The sequence below is a fragment of the Saccostrea cucullata genome, unplaced genomic scaffold (assembly GCF_032062105.1).
Source record: "Saccostrea cucullata isolate Sc308-1 unplaced genomic scaffold, CSIRO_AGI_Scuc_v1 ctg149, whole genome shotgun sequence".
In the NCBI taxonomy this organism is placed as follows: domain Eukaryota; kingdom Metazoa; phylum Mollusca; class Bivalvia; order Ostreida; family Ostreidae; genus Saccostrea; species Saccostrea cuccullata.
In genome coordinates this window covers 558,447-571,237 of record NW_026933711.1, presented here as the reverse complement: position 1 = coordinate 571,237, position 12,791 = coordinate 558,447, and the positions used below count along the sequence as shown (strand labels likewise).

General features: G+C 33.7%; 1 protein-coding gene across 1 annotated transcript; it reads left to right on the top strand.

The window, feature by feature from the left end:
• Window positions 1-1,537: 1,537 nt before the first annotated feature.
• On the top strand, window positions 1,538-12,679 carry LOC134239039 (putative polypeptide N-acetylgalactosaminyltransferase 10). The gene is made up of 14 exons (XM_062721185.1): window positions 1,538-1,577; window positions 1,755-1,801; window positions 5,638-5,819; window positions 5,960-6,038; window positions 6,310-6,454; window positions 7,862-8,028; window positions 8,690-8,878; window positions 9,198-9,375; window positions 9,597-9,714; window positions 10,035-10,145; window positions 10,425-10,646; window positions 10,904-11,011; window positions 11,475-11,618; window positions 11,771-12,679. Exons 3-14 carry the CDS (start codon window positions 5,658-5,660, stop codon window positions 11,933-11,935), a joined length of 1,788 nt encoding a protein of 595 aa, XP_062577169.1. The 5' UTR covers window positions 1,538-1,577; window positions 1,755-1,801; window positions 5,638-5,657; the 3' UTR covers window positions 11,936-12,679.
• The last annotated feature ends 112 nt before the right edge of the window (window positions 12,680-12,791 follow it).

The following is a 12,791-nucleotide window of genomic DNA, read 5'->3' as shown; positions in this document are numbered from 1 at the left end:
GTGAGATGTCATTTTTTATGACACATTGTCTCAAATATGAACGCCCTATCATATGTCATTTAGAAAACATCACCGAAGTTGATTTTTTTTAAATAAGGTCAATCGTGAAGGTCAAGGTGTCACAAATCATACTTGGAAATATATTGTCACAGGTAATGCACATGTCAATACATATGAAAGCCATCTTTGTTCTCAATATAAGGAACAAGAAGTGTTTGTGAAACACTGATGACCAGAATGGCAACATAGCGAAGATTAAACTTTTCTTAAATGCAAATTAAATATATTATTACCCAAAACTCAAGGTCATTCATGATATCCAATGAAAGGCCCTGTCACAAGGATTAAATATTTGAAACATGAAAGCCTTAACCCTAACCCTTTGAAAGTTATGGTCAGGGTTTGTTTTTTTTCAAAGTAGGGTTAAACTCCAAGGTCAAAGGGCCAAAGTTCATGGTATCTAATGAAAAGGTCTTTGCACAAGGATTACATATTTGAAGTATGAAAGCCCCAGGCCTTACCATTTCAAAGTTATGGTCAAGGTATGTTTTTTAAAATGGTTCAAATTCCAAGGTTAGGGTAAAAAGTTTTTAAAAGTAGTTAAACTCCATGGTCAAGGTCAAAGTTCTTGGTATCCAATGAAAGGTCTTCTCACAAGGATTACATATGTGAAGTACGAAAGCCCTGGCCCTTAAAGTTCAAAAGTTATGGTCAAGGCTAAAGTTTTTTTCATAAGTACGTAAATCTCCAAGGTCAAAAGGTCAAAGTTCTTTGTATCCAATGAAAGGTCTTTTCACATTGATTACAAATGTGAAGTATGAAAGCCTTATCTCTTACCGTTCAAAAGTTGTGGCCAAGGTTAAAGTTTTTTGCACAGGTACAGAAATCTCAAAAGTCAAGGTCAGTGGGTCAAGGTTATTGGTATCTTATGAAAGGTCTTGCCACAAAGAATACATATGTGAAATATGAAAGTCTTATTATCTACAATTCAAAAGTTATGGCCAAAGTAATAGTTCGGATTTTTTGTGTAAAAGTTGGTCAAACTCCAAGGTCAAGGTCAAAAGGTCAAATTTGGTGGTGCCCAAAGAAAGGTCTTGTCACAAAATTAAGGAATATACATGTGAAATATGAAAGTCATAGCTCCAAGTTTTGTGATGTACTGACAGACTGACGGACATCGAAGAACAGACGAATGAGATTTTTAATGTCTTCTCGCTTTCGCAAAAGCGGGGGACAAAAATTGATCACAACCCCTCGATTTACGTTTTTCAAGCTGGAGCAAAGGCTTTTCTTTTCCGAAAAGATTTGGATATAGATCCCCCCCCCCACACACATCCCCCCTCGAAAAAAAAATCCTGGATCCTTGCATGTAATTCATACCGTGATATTGATTTTTTATTGTTATATGATGTAATATAATAATCTGATACGATTATTATAGGTTTTACGTCCGAGAAGCAAATAACAAGTTATGTGATGATTTTCCCGGATATATGAATTCTGCCTTATCTGGCTTATATATTATACACTCTCTTGAAAACGAGGTTGACCCCGGGGTTACAAATATGGTTTCTTCGGTACGTGGAAAAGCTTGAAGATTTGACAGTCAAGTGAATATCTTTTTATTTCTTTGAAACTTTTGATATTTTTTGTACTATTTTGGCTATGGCTTCATGTTCTTGCCTAGATAAACATGTGGATGTTCTTGGCACCAACTAAATGTGAAAATATTAACGGTTTTCTATATTTTACAGGTTTTATGAAGAAGTTGACACGGAGGGAAGCACTAGCACTATACAGGGTTTGTTAATAGAAATTATTTTACCTCTGCTAAATTTTCCTTAAATGTGAATAATTCCCAAAAAACATTGTGAATGGTCTTATCCCTGTGCGTTAGTCAAATGAGCTAATCCCTGCTTCGGGAGCTAATTCGTGGTTATCCACAATCCTCAAGATTTTACTTTTGTATTGGTATGATATGTTAACGGACTAATCCCTGTGTGTTAGTCAGGCACGTGGATTAATTCCCATCAGTTATCTGTAATCTAGTTATTTTTTTTAAAACTTTCATATCACATATTGGTATAAAAGTGAACAGTGCCAAGCTCCGCTTGTAACTGCGAGCTCTTAACGAGGCCCGATCTAGTTGAAAATTACGAAAACGGAATGATAAAAAATTTTAATATTTGGAAATATTTTTGAATGTATTATGCTAAGAAAAATTAGAATGAAATTTTATTACCTTGCCTTTATTGTAGTCAAATGGGGGCACTGTCAAGATATGGACCATTTTTTGTGTTTTTATACACAGTAATATAGTAAAACCCTCCAATAAACAAAGAAATTGAAAATTTAAAAAAAAATACATGATGAAAATTTTTGTTCTTCACTTACCTTTGGTCCTGTTATCCTTAGTGAAATGAATCTCACTGCAAACTAAGTTCTTGCGGTAACAAGAAGTTCTAAGGGGAAAGAATGAACTCACCTTGATGTAATGGATAATAGCAGATAAAAAGTAGATTAAACATTTTTGATTGAAATTAGCACTCTTAGTCTTCGTTTTGGCAATGCAGTGTGCATACAACATCATGTGACATCAGAGTCCTTAGATGTAACAAATGTCATATGCTATGACAAGCCTGATCTAAATTCAAATTATATACGTGTGTGTGTTCGCCCAAATGTTTGCCCCATCAACATATTAAAACAGATAATAAGTGTGTCATTGAAGGAGTTAGCAAGATTCCAGTTCCCCTCAACCAGGCCTGGGGGCCATAAAACTTAGACGAGCTCACTTTTGATCTCAGTCTCACTTTTCCACAATTAATTCCTTTGGAAAAAGTAGACTGAGCTCAAAAGTGAGCTGGTCTAAGTTTTATGGCCTCAGGCCAGGACTGTTTTCTTCGGTCAGCCTCAAAAATTGTTCTGGCCTTAGGGAACTGGAATCTTGCTTATTCTCTCAGTGAAATACTTTAACCACGTTAACCCTTTCATATGTTTAGGTAGTATATATTCTAAATAATTTAAGCTTTAACATGTTTAAGGAAAGCAATAGGACAGTACTAAATACATGTCAGATGAAACCATTATCTAAACTCAACATGCCCAGTCCAAAGAGTATTCTTCCTATGTAGCTTTTAATAGCTACCTAGATATTTAAACCTACCTGAAATAGCTACTTCTAGCTTCTTTAACATGTCTTAGAGTATAGAGAATTAATAAATATTAAGGTGCATCTCTGAAACAGGTCAAACTAGTTGTAAATTGTGTTCTGTACTTTCACAAAAAAATTACAGAGTGTTACTTTTTAAAACTTTACAAGGATGGAAAAGGGCCAGAAAATGCATGGAAAAATCATTCCAAAAAACCTTTGTCTAAGAATGCATGAGGAGAAATTTTAAGCATAAAGACTTATTTATCTATATGTGTTCTTGCAATTTAGCAAAGATGACTTGATTTGATCCAGGCTTCAGCTTGATTTTGAAGATCATAAAAGGATTTGCAATAATATTTTTCAGATTAATCTTAACAACGTTTTTTGACTTGTATGTGAATTTATTACCGTATATTAACGAAAAAACTCCATGTAAAGGGAAAGATTAACACATAATTTGTTCCTCAAAATATTTTTCGTACTTCAAAATTGCTATATGTACATTCAGAACTCTCTAAATTGTTCATAGCTACACATATAAGCAAGAATTATCCAGTCCAGTTTATTTTACTGCATGATACATTGCCAAAACATAGAAAAATATTATTTTCTACTATTTAATCATGTATGTTAGACAAAGTCATTTTACCAGAACTTCTCTAGCTTGATAAAGCTATTAAAGGTGTTTACTTTGAGCTTTTTAATGAATTTTACATCATAGTTCTTCATGTTTAAAAAAGAGTCCCTAGAAGTTTTAGGCCTGAAGAATAAAGGTCAAGGTTTTAAAATGTTTAAAACATTAACGTTATATAAAGTATTGCCTCAGGTTTCTAGATCTTTTCCTTTTATGCAAAGTGCCAGTGTGGCGCAGTTTTTAGAGCATCTGCTTTAGAGTCGCGAAGGAAGGAGTTGATTCTTACATCGCAGGTTCAAATCCCACTGTGGGACGTGGAGACCGTTCCTTAGGATGAGACAGTATAAACTGAGGTTCTGTGTCACAGTAGGTGCTGGCACGATAAAGATCACTCCCTGTTCAATGGCCCTGAGTACCAAGTATAGGTCAAAATTTCCAGCTCTCCATCGGCGAGTGATGACGTTTACATATGAGTGAAAAATTCTGGAGAGGGACGTTAAACAACAAAGTACATTATACTTATCTCAGTCTGCCTTATTATATTTGATTTTTTTTTTGTCCACAAAGAAGCCACCAAAGCCTTATGAAAAAAGAAAAGCTTGAAGACTTACCTAAAAAGATTCAAATAAATCATTTACTCATTATCAGAGCAATTATGTTCAGTTCACTGTTTGTAAAATTATGCCTTGAAAAAAATTCTGATATCTTTGATTAACTCCTAATAAGAGTTGTACAGTGTTTGCTTGCTTTAATTGATTTAATGATTGGGTAAACAGGCTGTTGTTTAACAGATATTCATGGTGAATTGATCCAACATCCCAAAGGAGTATTGGATCATTTCATTTTGGTTGTGTGGGACAGATCGCTCAGAAACATGGCCTGCAGGGGACATGTTCCATGAACAGAAATCTGTAGCTCCTATCTGTTTCTTCTACTATTATAGATAAAACACCTGTCAGCATACTTACCTGTAACAGTCAAGTATGACAGAAAAAATCTATACATGTGTACCTGGAAAAAATTGCTTGTATTTAAGTTAACTTAAACTTTTCAAAAAAGTACACAATAAAATGAACAAACCCATGAAAAATGCATCTAGCTAGAAAGAAAGTACGTTTTTGATTTTTATTGTTTAGTTTTTCTATAACAGTACAACAGCCCTCTTTAGTAACATTTAGTAACATAACTATTTTTGTTACAGTGAAGTAAACATTGCTCTCTTTACTAACATCATTCTGTGTACTTTTCGTTACAGTGAAGTAAACATCGTTCTCTTTACTAACGTTATTCTGTGTACTTTTCGTTACAGTGAAGTAAACATTGCTCTCTTTACTAACATCATTCTGTGTACTTTTCGTTACAGTGAAGTAAACATTGCTCTCTTTACTAACGTCATTCTGTGTACTTTTCGTTACAGTGAAGTAAACATTGCTCTCTTTACTAACATCATTCTGTGTACTTTTCGTTACAGTGAAGTAAACATTGCTCTCTTTACTAACATCATTCTGTGTACTTTTCGTTACAGTGAAGTAAACATTGCTCTCTTTACTAACATCATTCCGTGTACTTTTTGTTACAGTGAAGTAAACATCGTTCTCTTTACTAACGTTATTCTGTGTACTTTTTGTTACAGTGAAGTAAACATTGCTCTCTTTACTAACATTTTTCTGTGTACTTTTCGTTACAGTGAAGTAAACATCATTCTCTTTACTAACGTTATTCTGTGTACTTTTTGTTACAGTGAAGTAAACATTGCTCTCTTTACTAACGTTATTCTGTGTACTTTTTGTTACAGTGAAGTAAACATCATTCTCTTTACTAATGTTATTCTGTGTACTTTTTGTTACAGTGAAGTAAACATCGGCTGAGATGAGGAGGAACACCGTTACACTACTGAAATATCTGATCGTGGGGTGTGTCATAGTTCTAGGGGGGCCCCTCATTTTGAGGAAACTCTTTGGTTCAGATTCACCTCCAGATCTCTATGTAGATGCTCGTAATGTAATGCCAAAAGCTCCGGAAAACGGAAAGGTAAGAAAATTATATTGGTATAAAGTTGATTGTTTAATATGAATTTGTAGTTTTTACCTCTTGGAAAGCTTGGGTTTTTGAAATTCTTGCAGTAAAGTTATAAATTTAACTTACCTGGTAACAATTGTTTATAATAACAGAAACCTCATGCAGATGAACCACTGCAAAAAATTGATTGGCATGACTATAAGAAAATCGCAGAGGAGGAGCAGAGACAAGGTATACTGCTGAAATTGATTCTCTTACTGATATCATGAAAATGTGTACTCTATTAATAAGGGGTTATACATTTATATACTTTATATAATATCTGTAGTAGTAGTAGTAATATGTGATCAATTTATACATCTCTATTTGGTGTACAATGTGTTATTGGTATTTGGAAAGATTATACATGTAGCTTGATTTTGAAAATTATTAATGATAATATCATATTTTTGTGACTGTATAAGAATTCCTAATTGTGGTGGACTATGTTTTATCTTACAAGGACCTGGTGAGCAAGGGCAGGCAGTGATTCTCTCCCCTGAGGACGAGAAGAAGAAGGGGGATCTGTACAAAGTGAATGGTTTTAATGCCTACGCTAGTGATAAAATCTCCCTCCATAGGTCTCTCAAAGATATTCGTCATTCAGAGTAAGTCAAATCAACAGATATTTCAGTAGGTTTACATGCATTTTATATTACTGATCAATCTTCAAGCTGTTTCTGTTGATGGAACATTTCCTTCTGTGTATTGTAAGTTGTGTACATTCTTATTTAATAATGGTAATTTGATTTAGAAAAAAATACAAATTAAAAAAAAAAAGTAATTTGATTCTAAAAATCAATATAAAACAAATAAGAACAAGCTAATTCAGAGAATTTGTGTCCCCCGCTTAAGGAAAAAGTAAAATATGCACAGTTCTGGTGGAGGGGGGGGGGGAGAGTTGGATTCCCCTCACTGAATTTGTAGAATTATAAAATGTATACATGCATGTATACTGAAGCATATAAAATATACAATTATGGATATAAAGATTTTAAAATTGCTTATTCTTTATTGTGTGTATAGAAGATTCTTTTTATATGGAATATTTATCACACTGTAATGATGATTTTATGAGTTTGTACAAGCCAGACCTCATAAATTTTTCATTTCGCTTGATGAATACTATCATTTAGTAAAAAAAAAAAGTGGTCCATCCAGGACTTGAACTCGGGACCTCTCACATGGGAAGCGAGAAACATACTACTAGACCACGGAATCACTTTACATGGAGTCAAGTATATGCAGAAGTGAAGTCACATACATGTATATATTCATGTTCGGTATTGTCAAAATTTTACACAATCCATGGTGATTGATTTATTTAGCCTTTATTAAACAGTTCTAATAGATGTAATGAGAACATAAAGTCCGCCGAGAACCTGTTTTATACGCAATAACTCTCCTCATGCTCCTGTGCTAAAAATAGCAACATGTAATACTATAAATACTAATAAAACAAACGGGGCAGGGCACTTTGAGAGGGGTGAGAAAGGTCCTAGGGAGTTTTGGTATAAAATTACATTGCATAAGCTCAAAATCTTCTTGAAATATTGCCCGGAAGTGATAGTGTTACACACAGACAGAATGTATAAATTTACGACCTTGAACTTTGACCTTTTGACCTCAAGATCAATAGGGGTCTTCATTAGGCCACAGGGAGTTGTTATGTAAAATTTCATGGCAATAGCTCAAATGGTTCTAGAGATATCGTGTGGAAAAGAAAGTGTTATAACAGACAGAATTTGCTTATTTATGACCTTGACCTTTGACCTTTTGATTTCAAAATCAATAGGGTTCTTCTTTAGTCCATAGAGAGTTGCTATGCTAAATTTCATTGCAAAAGCTCAAAGGGTTCTTGAGATATCGTGTGGAAATGAAAGCGTTACAGACAGACAGAAAGATGGACGGACGGACGGACAAACCCAAATTAATATCCCCCACTTTTCAAGCAGGGGACAAAAAGTTTAGCTGTATAATAAGAGGGTTTCTGATTGAAGATGATGTTTTTTTAGCTGTAAGAAGAAGAAGTACTTGAACCATTTGATGAATGCTAGCGTGATTGTTCCGTTTCACAACGAGCACTGGAGCACGCTACTGAGAACGGCATGGAGTGTACTCAATCGTTCTCCGAAGCATCTCATCCACGAAGTTATACTGGTGGATGATTACAGCAGCAAAGGTCAGGAAAAAAACACACTGGAGAAGATAATGCTCTAAAATGATTGCAATAAGAAATATGTCATAATTTCAAGAAACAGTTGTCTATTTTGCAATAGTGTATTTGCATTACGCAACAGGCATATTTATGGTGGAAATAAAATAATAAGGTAATTCAAATGCGTCATAAGAATTGACTTCTTTATTAATTTCTCCCTTTTTACATGACAGTTGGATGATTGGTTTTTGAAGTCTTTTCAGTAACTGTATACTCTCTCTAACCAGTATTTTATCTAGTTTATGCACAATTCCTATGTACATTTGGGAAGAGGTCTTTCTACTCCTCACAAGCGACAAGTTTCATATATAAGTAATTTATTCTTTAACATTGTTTAGACAAACAAATTATTCCTTCAGTGATTTTTAAGTGTAGTCCAAGAACACATTCATGTTGTCAGAGTTTATTTATTTTTTTTTTTAAATGAAATTTCTTAAAACACAACAAGTTTCAGTATTTTCTCTTTTTTGAAACTTTCTCAAATGTTAAGATTTTACGATACAGTCTTGTATCTAGTCCAGTTTAAAGAAAACTTAATCAACTCAAGTAATATGACATTCTTTATTTCTGATATGTATTTTGAGAAACTTGTGATGAAAGCTCTCTCTTGTTTGTTTATCTACAGAGCACTGTAAGCAGCCTCTTGATGACTATGTGAAGGAACACTTTACCAATGTCAAGGTTGTGAGGGCTAAGAAGAGGGAGGGGCTGATCAGGACCAGACTTCTGGGGGCTAAGGCGGCCACTGGACAAGTTCTTATCTTCCTTGACTCTCACTGTGAGGCCAACATCAACTGGTTACCTCCCTTACTGGGTTAGCTCTATTTATAGAGACATAGCAGTAGTATTTTTTGTGTGTACTGTTGGTGTCCTCTTCTCTATAAAATTTGATATAGGCTCAATAAGTTAATAAAACCAGATGTATGTTATACTTAATGATCTGATTACAAAAAGGATATGCATGTTTTAGGTTTCATTTCTTTAGCATTTTCTGAATGCAGCTTATTATGTGTATCAAAGTATTAAATTCCTGTTCATTTTACATAATGCTAAGTATAGATGCATGTCAAAGTTATAATCTGTAGATCTGGTTTTATGTTTATACTTACTTAATTTGTGTTGTATTGAAACAGAGCCAATAGCAGAGGACTACAAAACAGTTGTCTGCCCTTTCATTGATGTCATTGATTTTGAGAACTTTGCGTATCGAGCCCAAGATGAGGGGGCTAGGGGAGCGTTTGACTGGGAATTTTTCTACAAGCGTTTACCACTTCTGGAGGAAGACTTAAAACATCCCGCTGAACCATTCAAGTAAATGTAATCTGATGAACTAGTAAAGGCACAGTACAAAGGCTCAAAATTATTATGCATCAATTTTTTTAACATTTACCGGTAATTTAATTATTCATATTTTGATCCTGTTTTAGTTTATACATATTTTTATGAAAAAAGAGGTGAAAATATGACATTGCATAAATTAATTGATCACTAAGAAAAATTTTCATACAAGATATGTTATCTTCTAATTTCAGGAGCCCAGTGATGGCAGGAGGGCTGTTTGCCATCAGTGCCAAGTGGTTCTGGGAGATGGGAGGATATGACCCGGGGCTGGACATCTGGGGAGGTGAACAGTATGAACTCTCCTTTAAGGTAACACATCTGACTCAAAGATTTGAGATTATTATAATAATTAATTTATAAAGCTGAAGTTTAGCATCTGGTAAACAAATTTTTCAAATCATTCAGATAATGTTAAAATACGTTCAGTGGCCCAGCTACACTTTGAAATCAAGATATTTCTTTATTATTTTCAACCCTATGATATGTTAAAGTGTTTGACAGTCTTGTTGAGTATGAAATACATGTACCAAGATTTAATAGCATATGAAAACATTACTCTCTAGATATTAAGATTTACATCTATTCATTTTAAAATGTCTCCTGCTTTATAACCTACAATAACTTTACAGATATGGCAGTGCGGTGGTATGATGGTGGATGCCCCTTGTTCAAGAATTGGACATATTTATAGAAAGTTTGCCCCATTTCCTAATCCAGGGGTAGGGGACTTTGTAGGCAGGGTAAGCTTATTTTATTTATTTAATTATATGGTTTGTCATCTAGTGAAAACTTGTAGTTAATTCTGTCAGAAATGTTCGAATTAATTTAAGAGACTTTGTTTCAGAATATTTCTTGTGGTAAACCAGGTATATTTTTGATTTGTTCACAGAATTCTAAGCAGGTCCCTGAAAGTAGACTTTACCAGATATGTTTATAATTGTATACTGTAACAGAATTATAAACAGGTGGCTGAGGTGTGAGCTAAACCAGATATACATATATTTGTAATTTGTACACAGAATTATAAGCGTGTGGCTGAAGTGTGGATGGATGAGTACGCGGAGTACCTATATAAGAGGCGGCCCCACTACAGGAATATTGATGCCGGAGACATGGCCCCACAGAAGGCCATCAGGGAGAAGCTTCACTGTAAACCATTCAAGTGGTTCATGGAGGAGGTTGCTTTTGATCTGCCCAAGTATTATCCCCCTGTGGAGCCCCCTCCATTTGCTAGTGGGGAGGTAAGTAGAAAACAAATATTTTTCATTTATAAATACCCTAATTATAACTTAGCAACATTATTTTATACTGAAAATATTCTGTATAAATGTTTCGCTTGATTTGGAGTTTATTTGTTTGGAAAAGTTGCTTTGAAAATTTATTTTCATTGTTAATGACTCTCTGACAGATGGATGAATTTATAGAATGGTACGTATGAACATCATTATTTTAGTGTGTAGTGGCATTCTGTATATACCTTTTATTTTTGATTTGACAGATTCGCAGTAGAGCAGCAGATCTGTGTTTGGATACAAGGTACAAGGGAGCTAATGAGAGATTCGACCTTCAGCCGTGTGTTAAAGATGGAAAAGGTGGAGGGGAACAGGTCAGTGTCTATAGAAATCAAATATTTTAGCACTTGTTAATTTCTTTAATGAATAGAGCTTTAAAGCATCTAGAAACCCTTTTTTGAAATATATTTTTTTGTGTTTTAGTTAACTAACAATATAACAATTAATTGCTTAGTATTCTTATTACTGTCAAATCTCATTTCTGTGTAAGCAGGTTTTCTTGGTATGTTATAGGCATTTGTTTTTTTTGTTTTTTTTATCCCAAAAGACTGCTTTACCTGAAATCAAATAATTCATACTTACCATTATTGTACATTCTGCTTAAAATGGAATACGATCCTGTCCCTTTGATGTTTAAGCACCTGTTATACTTATTTATCATTTATTGTGAGATAACTTTGGAAAACTAAGAATCATTGAAATGGCAACACTTTAATGAGAATATAAAGCAGAAATTAATTTTGTCAAACCAGTACTAATGGGATAGTTTTTTTTCAGCAATTTGAGTTTACTTGGCACAAAGACATTCGTCCAGGCAAAAGAACAGTGTGTTTTGATGTGTCTCAGTCCATAAAAAAAGCCCCTGTTATCTTGTTTAGTTGCCATGGCATGGGTGGCAACCAAAGGTTTAAATATAATATGGTAAGTACTTGGTCCATAAAGGTGTCATTTGATGTCATGTTAAATCAAAGTTAGAATTTGAAATTGAAGTCAATTCCGAATATCAAAGCTTATTTTTTAAATATGTTATGTACATGTATATAGAATTTGAAGTTTGTTATCTTTTTTTGTAGGATACAGAACAAATTTTCCATGTGATAAGTAATCAGTGTTTAGACTGTGATACAGGGAGTCATGAAATATTTATGAATCCTTGTGACAAAAGTTCTGACACTCAGAAATGGAAAGTAGAACACATACACGAAGAGGAAGTTAGAAAGGAATGGAAGGCCAAGTAGCCGGAGTGTTATGATTAAGTCTTGTTAATTATTTATTGTCTTACGATTTGGTCCGTAGGACCATTGATACGCAAGATCTGCCAGCAAAATACATGTACTTAAATGTTAGAGGACTTATGTCTTAGAATTATGGGTGTTATATATTTTACGATGTGCTATATTGTTCATAAGCTTCGGTGATATCCATGACATGAAGTCATAACTATGCAAGCAATAGAATTTTCTTTGTTTATTTCCAAGTCGTACATTTCTTTGTTATGTTTTCATGTTATTTATTTCCTTATTTATAAAAAAAAAATTGACTTACGAGGTGAAAGGTCAGTAGACATAATTCTGTAGATTTCTACATGAGGTATTCATAGATTATCTTCGATCCCATTGTAAAAATTATTTTCAGAAGTGTATACCATAAAACCCTCTTTAAAAAGAACAGAACATGCTTTCTTTTCTATTTAATTATGACATGTTTTATAAAAATATGCAGGTATATTCAGTCATCCATATGAATCAGTATTATATTTGTGAACACAATTTTAAGAAACATTCAATCCACACCTTTCATTGTGTTATTATGTTGTTACGTGTACTATCTATTTATGTGTTTCTTTATTGTTACAGAGCAGTTTCATCTTTATATACATAGTATAATATCTGTTTGATACACTAAATGTGTGTATATGAGTGTATAGACATTCCATTTTATTAGGGAGGAAGAAATGGCAATACATTGTTGAAATTTTTTTTATAATATGAGTTATTTTGTATTCTTTAATTTGTTTTGTGCTTTAAAATATAATGGGTGCTAACTTTATGCCATGGTGGGGTATATTGTTAGATTTAGTTACAAAAATCTGTA